Raw genomic sequence first — 21,210 nt, 5'->3', positions numbered from 1 at the left:
CTCACTCCTATAGTGACCTATTGAAAATTCAGCAAAATTCAGCACAGGTTACCCAAACATGAAGATACATAAAAATAATCTCTAGTAAGGGTCCCATGTGCACTGCGGTAGCTCTGTCATTGTGAGGTAGAAACAAACAGAATCCATAAAACTATAAGGCAAATAATATATGGGATAAGTGGGCAGCACGGTGGCTAAGTGGTTAGCACTTCTGCCTTACAGCACTGGGGTCATGAGTTCGATTCCCGACCATGGATTTATCTGTGAGGAGTTTGTATGCACTCCCCATGTTTGTGTGTTTTTCCTCTGGGTGCTCCGGTTTCCTACCACACTCCAAAAACATACTGGTATGTTAATTGGCTGGTTAATTGATCCTAATCTGTTGTGTGTGTGTTAGGGAGTTTAGACTGTAAGCCCCAATGGGGCAGGGACTGATGTGAGTGAGTTCTCTGTACAGCGCTGCAGAATAAGTGGCGCTATATAAATAAATGATGATGATAATGCACTCCCTACTGTAAAATATATGGATATTAGAAGTCACTGATCATTTCTGTGACTATATAAAAGCTGTAGCTGTCGGCACAGTCCTTTTATACAGTTCACAGAAATCTGAGGTCACTTCTAATATCCATAATAATTTATAATAGAGTTGGCTCATGCATTATAATAGACACATTGTTGTAATAAAACAGAGGTGATGTAATCAAGACTTACTTATTATAAACAAGGACATCAGAACTCTTATACAGAAAATATTTACATGAGTTTATACATATATTAATAGCAATATAATCATGATATGGCACAATGTGCATGGAATTCTAAGTATATTACAAGTCACAAGGGAGAGTCCCCGTATAGGTGTCTTAGCCAGGTTAATCCACCAAATACAAGTGATAACATTACTAAGGGCTAGATTTACTAAACTGCGGGTTTGAAAAAGTGGAGATGTTGCCTATGGCGACCAATCAGATTCTAGCTGTCATTTATTTAGTACATTCTACAAAATGACAGCTAGAATCTGATTGGTTGCCATAGGCAAACCCGCAGTTTAGTAAATATACCCCCCAAGTGTTATTTAAGGAAGTTTATACATATAACAATGTCACGTTTACCAAAGTAATAATAGCATATACAGATGCATGACCCATAATTATTGCCTTCTGTCATTCAAGAAACAAATAACACTTTATGGTAATGGCAACCGCAATACAGCCTCTTCTAAAAAAAAAGAAAAAACAGGTAGGTAGTGCTATATATGGACACTAAACAAAACAAAAAAACTGGCATAAACACAAAAGATAGATTGAAAGTTGAAAATAGTTATTTGCTCCCACTCTTAAAGCACAAATGCAAAATATGGCAATTAGTAAAATGCTTGTAAGTGTTTAAGGAGCACATGAAATATGTTTGTATCTCGGTTATTAATTATTGCTCTTCTTGGACTAGAAATGTATCAGTGATAGAAAGGCCAACAATATATAATGTGATTATTTGTTAACAAACAAACATTAAAGAAGTGATTGCATTATCTGTGAGAAAATATTCACTGTCATATTTATACATGCTTTTCTGAAGTAGAGGAAGTAATTAACAGTGCTCTTACAACGTTTTTAAGCCCCAATCAAAAACAGTTGCATGTAATAGAAAGGAGAATACTGCAACAATGGGGGCTAGGGGAGCAGCGAGGGAGATGCTGCAAAGAAAGAACTAATGACAAAAAAAGTAAAAAGTTGAACCTATAATAAAATAGAAAAAGGTAAAAGGAAATTAAAAACTGCCACATTCCTATTGAAAGCAATTACCACACTGAAAGTAACTGACCAATGGGGTTTGAGGAGCTGAATAGTTTTCTTTTTTACTGCAAAAATGATGCTTTAAATGTGTAAATTGTGCCAGCTCCATTGAGCTACATGAGGATCAGAAAGCATAACACTCACTCACGAAAGAAGCATTTTTGGTACTTAAGAAAAAAAATGCTGAATAAGCTGATCCTAGCAAAGACACGAAATAACAACTTATAAGGGTGTACACTCATTGGCGTTTTGTAAATGTGTTTTTGGTGTAAACAGGTCGTACAATAGAAACCTTTTCTTGCATAGCATTACGGTAGTGTTTTTTTTAGAATACTACCTGTTCATTTTTTTGCATTTACCCCATGTTAACGTATCAGGAGACCTACAATGGTAGTAAAAATGATGGTGGGTATGTGGCCCAATGGTGGAATTTAGTTAAGCTAACTTGCAACATAGTATTTCTTTTACAGGACATGTGTACAACTGTGTTAACATTTTCAGGTTTTTTTGTTACACCTATGTACTGTGCAATTTGTACCTATGTTCTGTGTTACACCTATGTACTGTGTTACACCTATGTACTGTGCAAATGTGCTGCATTATCTGATACAGTATATGAATAGACGTATGGTTATCCATCTAACCCTGAAAAACAGCAAGGCATTGTTGGACTCCAAACACCAGCTCTGAGATGAAACAAACATGCAAAGGATGGAACACGGCATCTCTGGGCCCCGTCTGTATGAAGGCCCATGCAATGCCGGTCCACACTCCCCAGGTTCCTGCTCTGCTCTTTAGAGCAGGTGTGGAAAAATCACACGTGCACAGTGAAATACCATTTGGTGTTGCAGGGCTGATGTAAATGACTTGCAGAGTAAGCAGACTGAATAATAATATGATTTTTGCACATGTATCTCCTCCACTGCAGTGTTCTATATACATCAGGACTTAATAAATCTGTATCATCCTACTCCATGTATCATACTAATCACAGTGATTATTCCTTCCATCCTCACTATGTACTGCTAGACCGTTCCTCCCACTACCCAGTGAGAATCTCAGTAACTTTAACCTTCATTATTTCAAGCAAATTGTCAACATACTGCCTGCGTGTACATGCCCAACCATAATTGTGCCCTACACAGCGACGTCTTCCCCCACTCCTCTTTATCTTCTCTACTTTTATTCCTCTCGTCAACTCAGTAGGTATAATTTGCATCTTCGCCCACAGATAACCGAGGCCTCTCTGCATGCGCTACGTATTTCTCAACCCTTTAACTACTGGAGATATCTCTCCATGCTGCAACTTGATACAAAGAATTTGACATGAGCTACAACAATTATTCAGCACGTGCCCTCACCTTCCGCAAGGTTTTACGCTTTGAATGGACTTCCTCTTCATCACTGAAGACCTGGTCACTCTCTTGTGACGAGTAGGCTACTGATGAACAGGTGGAAGTGCTGGAGACAGATCTGTCTGATTGCCTTGCTGACTTCTTCTGCCCTTCTTCCTCTGGTAGCAGCTCTAACCCTGTGGACTCCTTGTTCTCCATGTCCGGGCATTTTTGTTGACTTTTGAAGTCACCATGGAGGGTTTGTTTGTCCTTTTCCGTCTTGTGAGGCAATAAAGCTAATTTCTGCATGTCCTTCTCCAAAGGTTTGTGCTTTTGCTGCTCCATCTCTGCCGCTGTAAACTGAAAACGTCACTTGCTCTTTGATGGTTTTATCTCTCTATTGGCACTTGACTGATCAGCCACGACTGGCTGTTTGTTCTTCCACAGGCATTCCCCGAAATGTCTCTCTCAGGCTCAGTCTCCCTGTCCATGTGACATCTGTGAAGAGAGTTCAATCAACACAAAATGAACAAGTTGTCTGTATATATCTTACGGGTTATGCATTTCATCATGGACATGTTTATAAAGAGTCAAGTGGCAGAAATGGGCAGAATAGAACAAGCACAAAGATGCACCAAGTCAACTTTTCTTTCTATGTTATTAGCACATCATTTTTAATAATAAAAACTCCCTCTAGTCCAATGTTAAATAAAAATCGCCACTTATCTGTAGGAAACCCGTCAGCTGCCGCGTTGTTCTCCAAAAACTTCAGCTGTTCAGTAATATTCCATTAAACACTAATAGATTCAATACAATAAAATACCATACAATTAAATATGGCTCTCAGCCTGGCTAGTTACTGCTAGATCTGCTTTTTTAAATGTTCCACAATGACCATGTGCATGTATTAGTCCTCAGCAGCTAACACTTCCCAGTATACATCACTGTAACAGAAGCTTTGGCTGTTGTGAATTGACCCCTCATTATTAATATTGTGTTAGACACCCACATAGTTGTTGCAGCAGAGCCATGGAGGCAATATTTGTCGGAACAAGCCCTACCAGGGATATTTTTCATGATCAATCAGAACAGAACACTCCTTTCCTGCTGTATGAGTGCAGAAGTGTCAAACAGCTCAATGACTTCCCACAAAACCACCAAAAATGCCGAATGTACAACCTGAAGTAAATATAATCCCCCATTTATCATTTTGCGATAATAATTAAAAGATGTGAAAATTCAACCTTCCTATGAACCAGCAGATGACTCCTCGGTCGAAGCCAGTTTAAAATAGAAACAGGAAAGGTTGAACCCTGGAAGAATGTGCATGAGGTAAACTATGGTGAAAAAAAAGGCAGGAAAAAAGCTGAAGGGGAACTGAGGCAAAGATAACTGAAAGTGAGAACACAAAAAGGATCTCTGAGAAATAGGAGCATGGAGGCACAGATGTTTCTTAAGAGGAAGAGAGAAGATGGAAAAAAGGAGGGGTAGATGGAGGGGTTATTGACTGCAGAGCAGGGAGAATGTGGTGAGTAGAAATACATTAAAGGTAAAAGGGTGCGCAGATTGGGGTTAGACTGAGTATGAAGTAACTAAAGGCCCATGACATACTCACACCACTCTCATTCAGGCTCTGTGGTAGATATCTCTTCATATTAAATTGTTAGAGAACAGCATCAGTATCTGCCCTCTCAATCTCCTCTCCCCCGCCTCTCGCTCCCCCTCAGATCTCTTGTTCAATGAGGGTTGGCCCAGAGCCAGAGGGAATAGGAAAAGTGAAGGTTCCCACAGGCACGCTGTGTGTGTCCTCAGCTGTCATGCCAAGCATGGCAAATCCGGGACTGTGAGCAGGGATGACAAATATGATAACGCCAGGTAGGGCGAAAGAATCTTAACTTAGAGAAGACTTGTAAGTTGGGTAGGTGACACAGGATCTTAAAATTTGTAGATGGGGAAAAACAGGTCAACAGAGTCTGGTACAGCCATGAACAAGGAATTTCAGCTGAAAACCTGTAAGTAAGCTAAACTATTATAATACAATTCATGTTTACACTCCTGTACTAAACCTGGGGGGTATATAGTTTGCCAGGTCTTTCCACCAAAAGGTTGGTATGTGTATAATAATGTGCCTGAAATTCAGCAAGTGAGATATTGCTGAAATGCAAAAAAAGTGAGCTAGATCTATGAAGCGAATGATACTAATGTATTACATTAGCACATAGGGTGACTTATTACATAGTTTATCCAACTAGAAAGCAGCTGCTCTGCAAAGGAGTAGCTACCTGTCTGGTTAATATCCCATATGCTCTGCAGTTTACACCCCCTTCCCTGTGCACCACTGATATCTCCCCGGGGGTGTAAACTTCAGAGCAAATGGAATATTAACCAGACAGGTTGTTGCTCCTTTGCAGAGCAGCTGCTTTCTGTACTCCTCCTACTTTCCTTCTCAAAGCCCAGCCCCTGAAAGGTGTCAGAAGGATGTGGGACTTAATATCTGCCTGTGGGTGCTATTCTAACAGCTGTAAGCCCCATTCCCTCTCTTGTGCCTGAGAATGGGATTAGTGCAAAGGGCTCAATCTAGAAGATGTTAATACAAACAATGGTTCTCAGCGGCTCTTGAGAAATGGGCCGCATACACAATTTTATCATTGCTAGTAAACCACTCACATCATTTTTTAGTATCTACTACTAAACACTTTAAGCCAGGGGTGGGCAAACCTGTCCTCAAGGGCCATATCCAGTTCATGTTTTTAGGATTTCTTTAATCATGTACAGCTGAGTTAATCTATTTGGCTGGGTCAGTAATTATCCCACCTGTTTCTACAGACAGAAATCCTAAAAACATGAACTGGATATGGCCCTTGAGGACAGGTTTGCCCACCCCTGCTTTAAGCTAACATTTTCATTAGAACAAATAGCAAGTTTCTCACACTAAGGGGCATAATCAAAAAGGTTAAAAAATGACATTTCCACATACTTGAAAATGCACGTCAGCTTTATTTTCCTATTTATAATAATGCATTTTGCAAATATTCACCGAGTGTACACTGGAAAACTGTATGTAAGTGAAGTGTTCACACATCACCTATATTCAAGCTTTTAAAAAGCATTGACATGTCATCAAAACCACCACTTTTGACCACATGTTTCCTGGACACATTTGGCCTGCTCAGACCAGGCAGAACTCATTATTTTATTACTATGGCCATTTTATCAATGGACAAATTACATTAAATGGAACAAATATATTGAATTATGCAGCATTTATAGGAAATACTTCAAGCAGGAAATGCCCCCTCTCTTTTCCTATCCCGTGACTTATTGATTATACTGTGAAGAAACAAGTTGTGCCTTAGGCAGTGGCCCACAAAACTAACAAACAAAATTCCCCCATTTTACTATTGACATAACCCAGCATATTATAACTTGCTGCCATTAATATACCCTTAATAACTTACACTAAGTCCACACTACCACCTGAACACTTATCCCTAAACATCACACATTATTCAATGTTATTCACTTCCCTTACCAAATATCCTAAGTACAACAATAAATCCCAACACATTACAATATATTTCCCACTCTCTACAGTAATATACATCATACTTGCTCACTCTCCCAGAATTTCCGTGACACCCCCGAAAACTGGGTAGGTCTCCCAGACTCCCGGGAGAGCAGTCCATTCTCCCATATCCTGCCTGTTTAAAGTAGCCAGGAAGGGGGTCTTAATGACGCGATTTGCGGTCAATCGTGGTATTTTTGCCCTGCCCCCGCAGAAAAATGACGCTCCCTCATCATTGTGTTGCGGGGTTGGAGCCCAAATTCCGCGATTGGTGGCGCATCACCATCCTCACACCCCACCTCCTAACCCACATTGAACAGTTGGTAAGTATGATATATATACACACCACACTGAAAACCCGCATATTGAGGCAGACTCAATTCAGTGCATGGTGCCGCAGAACAAAGCCTCGATGTTCTAATGCGCACATTGCTGCCTATTATGGTAAAGAACCTTCGCTCATTTTTCTGTGCACCTCTCTCCCAGATACAAGTTCTGCAGAAAGGACAGACTACACCTCAATGGGGAGGGTACAGTGGTACGGGTGATACCGCTTTCATACTGCCACCCAGGCAATACAAACCTGAGGGGGGCAAAGGCGCCCCCGGAGTCAAATTCCTGGGTAGACCGAGTTCATACTGAACACGGGTCTGCCCGGGGTCTCCATGGCAACATCACAAGAGGAGCTCTGATTGGCTCCTCTTGTGATGGTTTTCTTTTTTTACTTTAACATTGTGTCTGGTGAGACCCGGGTCTCACCATTCATAGTGCAGGCTTCCCAGGGCAGACCCGGGAAATACCCCACCAAATAACCCGGGTCTAATTCCCGACTCTGATGACCCGGGAATTAGATCTGGGACCATTCATACTGCACCTCAACTCGGGTCGTCTGGGCTTGCCCTGAAAAAACCCCGGGTTTTTGGTGCAGTATGAATGGGGTAGGAGTAGAGGGGTTAGAAAGCTGGAGACTTCAACTTAGGAACTTGGGGGGAGGATGAAGATAGAGAACCAGTACAGGAAACAATCATAGTCAAGGAAAATAAAGAAGGAGAGGGGGAAATAGAAGAGATAGGAGGAGGTGCTTAAAAATAAGACATATAAAAATACACATATCTAATGTATGTTACCAGTCTTCCAAAACAAAATGTAGTAACTAGAACTAATTACATCTGATGAGGTTTATAATATAGTTGGTATAACTGAAACATGTTTCGGTGACACTCATGACTGGGCTGTGAATGTGCAAATATTGTAAGTGATGGGACCCTGCTAAATAAGGTGAGTGGTGGGGTTTCCAGGGAAGGTACCCCCAAAAAAGTAATATTATTGGTAAGAGATGTTATTTAGTAATTTATTAATATTGATTTTTAAGGTGAAATCCCCTTTAATTTGCTAAAAGTAGTGGGTACAGAAAGATAATTACTTAACTATAAGTAATGTCTAAAAGAGAAATCATGCTAGCAAAGAAATAACTGAAAAATGAATTGTTATAGAAATCAAGTTTAGAACCAAAAACTTTTTCAATTATATAAGTTCCCCCCAAATAAAGCTGACGGCGATGGGCCACTAGAGGTTGAACTAGGGAAATTGATTGAAAGAGGTAAAGAAAAGGCAGCATTAAAAATGCGCGTTTTACCAGAGGAGGAAACAATGCTAGGAAAATGTGCTGCAATATCCAATGCACACCATTAAATTTTATTGGTTTAACTGAGTTGGAAGTATATTTGTGACTAAACCACATTAAGATTGATAAAGCATCTGTCTCCGATGGTATTCACCCATGAGTGCTGAAGGAGCTAGGTTCAGTTATAGATAAACCATTATTTATTATATTTAAAGTCTCCTACATAACAAAATAATTACCACAAAACTGGCCTAAGGCAGATGAGGTACCAATATTTAAAAATGGAGCATAACCAAACACAGGGAATAACAGACTAAGGGGTAACTTTATCAAGCTGCAGGTTTAAAAAGTGGAGATGTTGTCTATAGCAACCAATCAGATTCTAGTTATTATTTTTTTTTAGTACATTCTACAAAATGACAGCTAGAATGTGATTGGCTGCTATAGGCAACATCTACACTTTTTCAAACCCACAGTTTAGTAAATATACCCCTTAGACTGAGATCAATATTTGAAGGACTTCTAAGAACTAACATCCAGAAATATATTACTGACAATAAATAATAACAGATAGTCAACATGATTTTATTTTTGTTTTTTATTCACTTAAAATGTTTTATCACCCTGAAAAGTACTGTAAGAAAAGACCAAAACAAGAGTAAACTTTTTTATTAACTTTAGAAAAAATTAGGAGTAAGTGAAGAAAGAAGGGAGACGGTAAAGGGTAAGGCAAGTCCCAACCTCATCTGTATAGGTGTTTAGGTATCTTGTCATGTTTTACCCCAGAATAAGGTTACATAAGAGACATGCATTTTAAAAAGTGGAGATTTTGTTTATAAAAGTATACTTGGATTTCCATAATTTTTATAGCCAATCCTTCGTAACTGGCATTAGTGTCAATCATTGCATAAAACTGAGGGTTCGAAGGAGGAGATATGCTTTTCCAGGCTTTGGCTATTAGAACTCTTGCTCCTATTAGAATACGGTGATCAATGGAATGAACTTGAGTGTCCTCAGAAAGTATTCCATTAAGTACAACTAGATTTTTTAAAGGAATCAGTCATCCCAAACTTATCTGAACAGATTCTATGAGGAAGTGGAGTTATTATTATTATTCTTTATTTATATGGCGCCACAAGGTGTCCGCAGCGCCGTACAAAATACAGTAGACAGTATACAATGGTACGACAGTACAGAGTAGCCAAGACTTCAATATGTCCAAGCTTAGCAAGTAGAGTGGTGTAGGAGTAGAAGAAATGGTATTGAGACAGAAGGGAAGAGGGCCCTGCTCATAAGAGCTTATATACTAAGGGGAGGGGAAACGGAGAGCAGGCACAAGGGGAGTCAGTAGAGGGATTCAAATACAAGAGGAGACAGGAAAGTGGGAGGTGATGAGAACGATGAGGTTATGTGGATGGTTGGTAGGCCTTAAGGAACAGATGGGTTTTGAGAGCCCGTTTGAAGGAGTCAAGATTAGGGGACAAGCGGATGGAGGGAGGGAGGTTGTTCCAGTGAATTGGGGCAGCACGGAAGAAGTCTTAAATTCTGGCATGGGACGAGGTGATTGGTGCAGAGGAAAGGCGACGGTCATTGGCCAAACGCAGGGAACGGGCGGGAGTGTGGATGAAGAGGAGGTTAGAGATATAAGGGGCAGTGGAAAGGGAGAGGGCCTTGTAGGTGACAGTGAGGAGGATTCTGAAGGGGTAAGGGAGCCAGTGAAGGGCAAGGCAGAAAGGGGAGGCAGAGGAAGAGCGGCGTGAGAGAAAGATAAGTCTCGCAGCTGCGTTAACAACAGAGCAAAGAGCGGCGAGATGGGAGTGGGGGAGGCCAGTGAGGAGAAGGTTGCAGTAATCGAGACGGGAAATAATAAGAGCATGGATGATGGTTTTAGCAGCCTCCTGAGAGGAAGGGCCGAATGCGGGCAATATTCTGTACTTGGAAGCGACAGGATTGGGCAAGAGATTGAATGTGAGGGGCAAAAGAGGGGGAAGAGTCCATGGTGACACCCAGGCAGCGGAGTTGGGGAACAGCAGAGATGGTAGTGTTATTAATGGTGATGAAAAGTTCATGGTGGGTAGAAGATTTAGAAGGAGGGAAAACAATGAGTTCAGTTTTTCGCAATGTTGATTTTGAGAAAACATGAAAACATGCAGGAGGAGATAGCGGAGAGGCAGTCGGAAACATGAGAGAGGAGGGGGGGGGAGGTCAGGAGAGGAGATGTAGAGTTGAATGTCATCAGCATAGAGGAGTTAAACCAAATGATGTCAGAAAAGCAGATGAAGTTCAATGTATAAAAATGTAAGGTCTCTGTCTCCCACACCCTCGATAATGATACCCCTCTGGACAAACCCAGCCTTTACACCTGGTCTTGCACCTGGTCTATGTACACAAAATGGGCAGGGGAAGGTGGAATATTGCTACTAAATCATATCACTAGGACACAAACATTCCCTCAGTTCTCAGACTTAGCAGGCCGGTGCAGGCTTGTGATGGGACAGTTCCACCAGTACTTACAGATTAGACACTAGCACCAAAAGGTCAAGGCTCAGTTATCATCTAGGCATCCCACTGGGTTTGAGAATCTGTGCCTTTCTGGAGCATCTTCAAAAGGTCTCATTTCCACGCAATACAATGCATTACTCCCCACCTCCGCAGAGGTCAAGGACCGATTCCAAGCGCAGTGGGAAACGGACCTGGGAATGTCCCTAGATCCAGAAGAATGGTCGGACGTTTATGAGTGGACAGCGCGTTGCTCCATAAATGTCCGTATCAAAGAAAATGCCCATAAATTGCTCCATAGATGGTACTATGTACCTGCTAGGCTTCATGTTATATACACACAAACAAGCCCCGCATGTTGGAGAAATTGTGGCCAAGTTGGCACCTTTATGCATATCTGGTGGGACTGTTCCAGAATTCGCTCGTACTGGACAGCGGTTCTCACACTACCTACAGCGGTCCTCGACACTCCCATACCCTCTGACCCTAAGCATGTATTATTACCCTTGCCTCTCCCAGACCTCCCTACACACACGCATAAGCTCCTCCATCACATAATTAGCGCGGCCACTTGTCAGATAGCTGCTTCCTGGAAAAATCCCACACCCCCTACTCTCCAAATGGTCTGTGGTCGGGTTTAGCACACTTACCAAATGGAGCACATCACTAGTGTGCTGAGGGGCTCCTCCGTGTCTTTCCATAAAGTCTGGTCTCCATGGGCTTCACACCATAATCAACCTCTGCTTCAATTCTAGTAGAGACCGATCCTCTATTGAAATTACTGAAATTATCGGATTTGACTACTCCTTGTTAAAGGCGTGAATTCCTTCCCCCCCAACCCCTCCAATTCTCTTCCCCCCCCTTCTTGCCCACCAACTTTACTTATCCCCCCTTTTTTTCTTCTCTTTCTATTATTTCTCTCTGCTATGTTTAAAATAAAAAAAACAGCATCTACATGGTACAAGACTAACACGCAATCAAAGTTGCTCTGCAAAAGCATGGTGAGAAAAAGTTGTACATCGTGTCTATCTTTATATGTACAAGTATTTGTCAATGTACCTTTTGGAAAATTTTGTAACTTTGTTAAAGATAAGATGTTATTATTAATAAAACATACTTTAAAAAAAAAAAAAAAAAAGTAAGGTAATTTTAGGCTGTGTTAATAGTTGTGCTACCTGTACATTAAATGACAACTGCAGACAGCTAAGGACTTTGGTATATTAATAGACAAAAAGTTATGTAGCAGTGTTAATCAGCTAATAAAGCACGGAGATTCATAAAACAGGGATGCAATTTTGGGCACCCATGTATAACAATGACTTAGGAGAACTGGAAACGGTTCAAAAATCTTATTAATATTAGGTGCTCTCCGAAGCCACCGTTGTCTTCTTGCTATATAACCCTACTACTGCCTCACCCAGCATCCAGTGGTCACATGACCACATATATGATAACTTCCTGGTAGTTCACCATGAGAAGTCCTGTCATTGTCTTCCTGGTCCTTCTAGGGCGGAGAGATCTCTCTGATGATAGCATTCACGCTACTGAACCCGCTGTTACACTTGTTTTCTGTCCTGGGTTGTTTGTGACCCCTGGCCTGGTGACCTGGACTACTCTGACCGCTGCCTGCACTGAATTCTGGCTTCTGCGTGAATTGACCTCTGGGTAGTTTACCTGGATTTCTCTCTGACCGCTGCATGTATTGACCTGTGCCTTGTCTTTGGCACTGCCCTTGCCGTCAGGTAGTAGTTCTGCTTTTGTCTGCCAGCTAACAGCATTTGTGTCTGTATTCGCTTTTCCTGGCCAGTTATCTTCACCTCTGTACCTAGAATTCCCTGGCACTCCAGTTATTTTCCATATTAGTCTCCTAAATACCTGCTCAGACCTGACACTTATATAAGCTCCCACTACTTCAAGTCAAGTCCTGGGGGCATCCAAGTACTGGTGAGCATGTTACCCTCTATGGGAATGGCGGTTGTTAAAGGTGAAGACCTCATCAACGCAGTTCTAGGAATTCATTCTGTGCCTGGTTTCTGCCCTAACCATTAATAAATAAAATTAATAAGATTGGAGAGGCTAAATTATAATGAAAGATTTGACACCTTGGGGTTATTTAATGTAATAAGGTATTTTAGAGGTGACCTAACTAATGTCTACAATATCCAATGACATCACACAAAGAGTAACTCATCAGATAAAAAGCTCTTCAGTCAAAGAATTGTCTGATGTGTCTTTTACAGTGAAGGGTTAACAGGTAACAACAGGGCATCACCTGCGACTAGAGGTACTATGTATTCAGTACCAACTTGGAAAGGTATTTAGGGGCATATTTAATTAGCTTCTCGGTCCGCGATTACACTCGGCTATGTGTGTAAAGTGACAATATGCAGATTTCCCTATGCAACCCTGTGGGGTGCGCACGTAAATCCGCAATGTTACGGTATCGGGACTCATGCAGCCGCACGTAATCGCGGACCAAAAAGCTAATTGAATATGCCCCTTCTAATTGTGTGGGTAGTTAGACTCTGGAATTCAGTGTCAAGTGAGATAATAATGGAAGAATCATTGTACGGATTTAAAAAATATTCGGATGCTTTTCTTACAAATAAAGGTATCAACAGTTATAATGAGCATATTAAGAAGTTAAGGTAATTGATTCAGGGAATTAATCTGATTGACATCTATAGGGACAATAAAGATTGTTTTCCTCCTGAGAGCTTAAATTGACGGAAGCGTCTGTGCTATTGTTTTGCCTTACTGTGGATCAACTCATCTAGCAGGTATAAAAGTTGAACTTGTACTCGTTATGTAACTAAGTAACAACAATAAACCTGTGCTCATTACTAGACTCCCAATACATTATAGTACATGTCCCAGTCTTTACAGTAACTACCATACATACAGCACTGTGAACAATAACCACCTTACAAACAACTATATATCCACACATGCTACTAAACCACTACATGTTACAATATACCCCACACTGTTTAATGCAATAACCATGCATACGGCATTAAAACCCATAGATTACACAGTGTACCCATGCTCTAAACTAACACCCCATTCACAGTCCACTAAGAAGAACACATTTCATTAAGACCTCCTCTGGCTTTCTACACCCATTGCACTCCAATAAGCCTCAAACATTACTGTATATAAAACACTGACATAAGTATGTTACCAAAATCACTAAGCCACAAATATTACATTATGTCAACAATAACACATATATACATACCACTAAACCATACATATAACACAGAGGGCTGCACTCCCTTCAATAAAAATCTACTTCACACACCATTAAACCACACACCGTCACCATTCTCTGCATAAACAGCTATACACATACAATTACATCAGGCACACATTATACTAAATCTCCCTCTTGCTTATTACACCCGCCCTGCACTGCTTTCCATCAACAAGCCAACCAATTAAAGGTATATCTGTACAACTTCAAACACAACACAGCACTCCTTTCACAACCATTGATAACCATTAAAAGGTCCTGGACTGTAACTGCTTTAAAGCCCCTTTTCCAACAGCTGCACTTTGCTTTGTAACATCCACAGCATTGTAGCTATTTTAGCCTCACCCCACTCTCCTGTACACATCTAAAACCACCAGCAAAACTGGGTCACTTTTATTGGTAAATATATCAATAATGAAATACACATTCTAGCAATATAGTGGAAGTTTACATAAATTAGCACACCCTTCCTGAAATAAAAGAAGGACTAAGAATAGCAACAATCACAGAACAACCAGAGTGGGATAGAAGCAAGGATACCCATTTGGAACTGCTTGATGTGCACAGTAAATGCAGAATGGTCAGGTAAGCATTGGTTGCCTTCATGGACAAAATAATAAGTGTGAACTGCTGATGATGACCAGAACATCTAAAACTCTCTGCTCTTCTTGCCAGCTCTTTGTCATTCAGGTAAGAGTCAGATGTTGTGCAATTCAGAGTCAATTCTAGTGATTACTTTACTTTGCTGAATACCAATGCCAGCCTGAATCAATGTACAAATAAAGAGGTCAACCCATTATGCCCGCGGCTGCTGTCACTTGAATAATAAGTTCTCAAATAAACAATCATATTGTCAGCTAAAGATCATTTATTGATGGCTGTCAAACCTAGTTAACCTCATCCAAATAGATCACCTGTATCTAAATGTTTTACACATGCAGACAGTATACTCTTTACTAAACCTAGAGGTGCCATTGCACTTGTCTGCCAAACTTCGATATTTAATGCTCTCATTCCCTGCTCTGGGCGAACACACTGTACCAACTGCACCAGCTGCAAAGTGTCTTTATATTACCCCATCCCAGCGCAACATGCACAGTCCTATCCTCAGTCATTCCTGCCACCATTTGTGCAAACAAGATTTTTCTTTCTTCCATCCACAGCACAACTGTGTATCCAAATACTGCTCATTGTATGAGATTCCTCCCACAACCAGCTGTACACTCTATATTTTAGCACAGTGCACTTCTTACCCGCTCTGCACCGTCTTTAGATCCTTCTGTCCCAGGGAGCTCCGATGACATTTGTATGTGATCAGTGTGGGGCGGGGAGAGGTAAGAGGGAAGCAGCCTGGGGAGGCGCTACAGTACAGTGGTCGAAACAGATCAGGAAAGTGAACTTATAGCGCCCTCTACTGGCCGCTGAACCGCAAAACACCATCTTATTTTTGCAAGACGCTATAAGGAAATGCAATTTATGGACATATGCATACCCAAAATGTTTAGATGGTGATTTATACATAACATTGTTAGCCAGAAGCTAATTCCAAGACAGAAATAGGCTTGTGACCCACTACAACTAAAGTATACAAGATCAGGAAACGTTTTGAAAGTGACATAATTAGATCATTACCCCTTTGACATACTGGAGAAGAGCCAAATTTACACCACAAATTGGGTGGTATTGCAAACGCCTCTTTGGGGGTAGTCGCAACTTAATTTGTCAGTGCGTCTAGGTTTCCACCTGAGCGCATGGGTTTGCAAAGAAAAATGTTATTGGAGGAGGACCAGTTTGAATTAGAGATTCTCACTGACCCCCGTGTTATGGTTTTGGTTTTGGATCTGGATAACCTTCGTGTTTTGGTTTTGCCAAAACTGCCCTTGCGTGTTTTGGTTTTGTTTGGTTTTGTTTTGGTATTTTTTACAAAATTCCATTTTTTTGGGCTAAAATAACATAATGTAGGTATTATTTTGTACCTACATTATTATTAACTTCACTAACACTAATTTCCAGTCATTTCCATTCAATTTTGACCACCTCACAGGTCACAATATTATTTACATACACTTTCAAACAAAGATTGCAGCAGTTCTTGCCAGTGATAAGAGAAAGGCCATAGTCATGCCTGGCATAAGACCAAAAATCCACCTCTTAAGTGTGGAATTATTTGTACACAAATCCTGACAGCAGTTGTCTATCCATTTGTAGCATTTTTAAAGCCACACTCAGGAGAGGTAGGGACCTTAACCATCTAGGATCCTCATCCATGCTACGGCATTTGAAGTGAGTTCATGGAAAGCTGTTGGGAAAATCAGAAACTTATGTTAAAAAAATAACAACAAGCAGTCCAGCATCAGCTACCTCCCTTCTCTCATCTAGACCCCAACACCTTCATCATCAATATCCTCACAAATGATGGGAATTAGTCCTGCATCCAAGTTCCTAATTCTAGATGTCTCCTCCACTAACTATGATTCCTCTGAAGAATTCTTGATCGTTAGCCCTGCTGCTGCTGCTGGCGGTGGATCTTCAACCCAGATGAAGACTGCTAGTAGTTTAAAACAACTGACTGATAAACAATCCTTTGCTAGAGGAAGAAAGTAAGTAAGCTGTCACCCAGTCGCAAAGCGGATCACCATGGGGACTATGCTAGTATTAGATCTGCGTCCAATGTCCACTATTAAGACAGCTGGTTTTAGACAGTTACTTGAGGTCTTCTGTCCCTATTACCAAATTCCATCACAACACCATTTTACTAGAAAAGCTAGTCCTCACCTCTACCAGAAGGTTCATAAAAATGTAATTATTGCTCTACAAAATGCCATTCTACCCAATGTACACTTAACCACAGATATGGGGAAAAGCGGAACTGGGCAAACTAAAGATTATATTACTGTGACAGCCCACTGGGTTGGTGATTCGCCTTCACCAGCAGGAACAGCAGCATGTACCCAAGTACGTCACATTTTTCAGAAGTAGGCTACTCTGTGTATCAGCGGCTTCAGTAAGAGGCATACAGCTGTCAATCTGTTACAAAAAGTAAGGGATGTCATTGCAACATGGCTAATCCTGCTTGGACTCTCCTGAGGATATGTGATTTCTGATAACGACACCAATATTGTTAGAACATTATAGCGGGGGGAATTCCATCACATCCATCACATTTCCTGTTTTGCTCACACAATCAACAGAACTTTTAAAAAATGACAATATCATGCAGGAGATGCTGTTTGTGTCCCAAAAAATTTAGGGTCATTTTCGGGATTCTGCAACAGCAAGTAGGAGAATGCAGCAGCTGTAAGAAGACTAGCATTTGAGGGGAATGTACTTTAGTCCAGTGAAGTAGTCACCTGTGACGAGAGTGCAGACTTGGTTAGCTTGAGTAAAGTAATTGCCTTAATTATACTTTTTGAGAAGGAGCTACAGAAATTTTACGGATGAAATAAAACAAAGTAAATCTGCTAACTTTATTGTAATTTAAGATGAAGTACTTAATTCGCTTCGCCAGGATCCAAGAGCTATCAACATCTTGTAATGACGTCTACTCCTTCAGTTTCTCTGGCAACTGCTTGTCGGAAAAAACGTAGCTTTCCCAAGACACCCAGTGGTAATGCAGATGAGTCAGCACAACATTTACTGTTTTCTTGCAGCACGGCTTTCACACGTAACAGTAGTTGTGCACCACTTTTGGACTACGAATTACTTGGTCTTGCTTGGTCACGACAAGTGACCTTACAAGAAGAAGGCTCAGTAACATTTTTAGATCTCGCACTAATAGAGAAAGGCGAAGGCCTCATTCTTTCTTTGCCACTGCGTGTGTAGAATGGCATGTTGGCAATTATTTTTTTCTCGGCAGTTAACTTTTCATCAGTTACAGCTCTTTTTCTCTTCAACACGGTAAAAGGGGGTTTTTTTTGTGTTTTTTTCCCTGACTTAAAAAGACTATATACTCTTACATAGGCTTTACCAGCTGACGAACAGGGAAGACTAGCATCAGGACTTGTGCCAGCAGCTGCTTGCTGATCCTGCTCATATGTGGACCGTTGTGAATCCATTTTAATGAGACCCAAAACACTTGTATTGCAAATTCAGAAATATATAGTGCTGGTATCTAATAATTTCAACACCAGAAAATAGATTTTTTTCAAAGAGGGGAATATGGCACAGCCCAAAAACTTGTAGTGCAAATTCTGAAATATAAAGTGCTGGTATGTAATAATTTCAACAGCAGAAAATAGATTTTTGGGCAATGGGGAAAATGTCACACCCCAGGCACTTGTAGTGCAAATTCAGAAATATATACTGCTAGTATGTAATAATTTCAACACCAGAAAATAGATTTTTGGGCAATGGGGAATATGTGACATCCAACACTTGTAGTGCAAATTCAGAAAGAAATTGTGCTCGTATATATTACAATTTCTGCAGGCAGAAAATAGGTTCTTTAGGAGGGAATATGACACCCCAAACAGTTTGTAATGTTTGGAAAAATGCCTCCTCTATGCTCCTCTCTTCCTGCTCTAATAACTGTTCTCTCCCTGATCTAATCCTGCGACCTAACCCTTCTCTCTCCCTCTGTCAAATGACAATGGATTGCTGTGGATGCGGATATTTATACATTTGAAACATCGCGAGAACCGAGCTCCGAGATCCGACGACGTCACAATGACGTTTTGCCTCATTTTCAATTCCGAATCGGCGGGAGAGTACCGAGCCTGGTACTCGGATACCCGAAGTTCGGCGGGTTGGGTTTCGGGGAACCAAGCCCACCCATCTCTAGTTTGAATTGACCAATTGGAGGAGATATTATTGTTTATCTACCGCCAGTCATATTACACAGAGCTGTACAGAGAATATTCACATCAGTTCCTTCCCCATGAGGGTTGAGAGTCAAATTCCCTACCATACACATATATGCACATACTGTATACTAGGGCGTACTTGCCTACCCTACCAGAATGTGCGTGGCATTCTAGAGAGACAATTTTAAAGATGATTAGAGAGGAAGAGTATATAATCACACTTCCTCTCTGAGGCTAGTGGGAGGAGCGAGCACATTTAGTGCGAATCGGTATGATTTATGGAAATTGCATTTTGATCAGTCGCTGCCCATTTTGGACCTGTGTAGTGGTGGCTTAAAACAACAATTAAAAGTCAAACTCTAAATATATATATATGAAAACATTTAAAATATACAAAAATTAGATTTAATTTTATGAAGCAATATTATTAAAATGAGAGAAATGTGTGGAGAAGTGCATTTTTAGAGACGTTGCTTGCTGTGTGAAAGGAAACACAGTCACTTCAGACTTGCCCAATGTCCCCTCACATTTATTATTAATTTAAGCCATAAATGAAGCTAAATCAAGCAGCATTTTAAAACATGAAAAAAAAACCTCCAAGGCGGAAAGGGTCGTGGAGGTGGTCAGGAGACGTGACATCTTTCTGTCTAGTATACTAGATCACCGTGATATGTCCCCTGGCCACTACCCACGACCCTTTCTACCTTGGAGTTTGTTTCATTTTGTACTATTACCTCAGGACTAGGGCTTTCTATTACCTCTCTCATTCTCTACACAACGGAGCGCAGGATCTAGTAAATATAGCTTAGTCAATGGAACCTCGCATAATCAAGCATTCCAATTAATTAATATGGAATCCTTCATATGTTGTTTACAGAAAAAGATCCATTCTCAAAAATATGAACCAGTCTGCTGGAGTAGCGATGCCCACTACAATCCGTTGTTAAAGGTAGAAAGGTGTAAAGTGTATGCATATAAGCGACCAATCCAGACAAATGTTTCCAGATAGTGCCACTCCTATATCGGGTGAAGTACTCACGGAGTCATCAGTTCACATTCCGTATGGAGATGGGGTATATTAATAGGTGATTATCTAACCGGTAAGTATCTCGAATAAATCCTCCGGAGGATTACATTTTGGGGACACATACTGCCTGATACGGAGTTAAGGTGGTCTCTGATCAGAAACACCAACCGGGACATTATTGTTAAATGTAATCCTCAGGAGGATTTATTATTATTATTTATAATGCTGACTTTGTCTTATTAATTTATTTTCTACATCATTGGGTTGAGTGGGACCTACACCAGTTTGTGTAGCATATTGTGTGTGAAATCGCTCTGCACATGCCTAGAAACTGGACACTGGCATATGCCAGTGTGGCACTTACATCCGCATGCACCTGGGGCGGCTGGATGGGGGGGCATTATGTCTGCTAGAAGGCATATTTCTTGCACCTGCTGCTGGGCAGGTGCAAATACATCTACACCCATGATGACTTGTCATAACTCAGGTGCGTATGCTGCTGATGTGGAGCCAGACGCATCTGGAAATCTGTATGGATCTGCAAATAGGAGGAAATATGCTATTTTTCTACGCTTTTGTTTTAGAGTAACTTACGCCCAATTTGCCAATCGCTCTGCTTTAGCCACTATGGTCCTGAGTCATTAAGGAAAGTAAGGCAAAAAAAGTAGTAAATGTTCTCCAGGACAAACCATGTTACAATGCAAGGGGTGCAAAGTAGTTTATTATTTTGCACATAAGTTAAATACTGGCTGTTTTTTCATCTAGCACACAATTACTTGATTGCTTTATTTTTACACTGAAATTGAAAGTTGATCTAGGACATGCCCTACCCCAACTATAAATCTGACCCCACATTTTAAATTTACCTCCCCTCCAATGCGACATGGTTTTTGCCCAGGTGCAAAGTTATTCCATTTTTATGCTTTACTCTCCTTAATGACTCAGGCCCTATATCTCTAAATAGTATCTCAGAAACCATTTTTTAATATGTTTGCCTTGCTAAAGTCAGACTGACAGGTCTATCTATTTGGTGTCACACCTGCTTTCTACCAATCTTGTGGTACTGAACATGGAATAAGGGAGAAGTACTTGTCTATCAATGACTTAAGTCTGGGTACCCACTGACATTAGTCCAGTTGCATTTGACATGAGGTGGTAACCGGAGCTTGTGTTGGGTGGTGGTTGCAAAGAAAGACACTACTGAACCTCTTGCATTGACCGTGAGTAGTATATACAGCAGGCAGCATCCAATAGACACCACTGCTCCTGACTGTAGATGCGATCGCTGGTCATTGGACCTATAGCTT

General features: G+C 40.9%; 1 protein-coding gene across 2 annotated transcripts in view; it reads right to left on the bottom strand.

The window, feature by feature from the left end:
- The window catches only part of LOC142103656 (inositol-trisphosphate 3-kinase B-like), a 58,829-nt gene extending 43,425 nt beyond the window's left edge, over positions 1–15,404 (bottom strand). Inside the window, exons 1-2 of one of the 2 annotated variants that reach the window (XM_075187763.1) lie at positions 15,328–15,404; positions 3,158–3,628 (exon numbers count right to left, since the gene is read on the bottom strand). In XM_075187763.1, the coding sequence (XP_075043864.1) occupies positions 3,158–3,475 (318 nt within the window). In that variant the 5' untranslated portion in view covers positions 3,476–3,628; positions 15,328–15,404. Of the gene's footprint in view, positions 1–3,157; positions 3,629–4,745; positions 4,860–15,327 lie in introns of those variants that run through there. The other variant, XM_075187764.1, reaches the window with a different exon arrangement.
- Positions 15,405–21,210: the final 5,806 nt, after the last annotated feature.

Source organism: Mixophyes fleayi, chromosome 10, assembly GCF_038048845.1.
Source record: "Mixophyes fleayi isolate aMixFle1 chromosome 10, aMixFle1.hap1, whole genome shotgun sequence".
Classification (NCBI taxonomy): Eukaryota; Metazoa; Chordata; class Amphibia; order Anura; family Limnodynastidae; genus Mixophyes; species Mixophyes fleayi.
The sequence above is the reverse complement of the archived record's forward strand: the minus strand, read 5'-3'. Positions and strand labels throughout refer to the sequence as shown.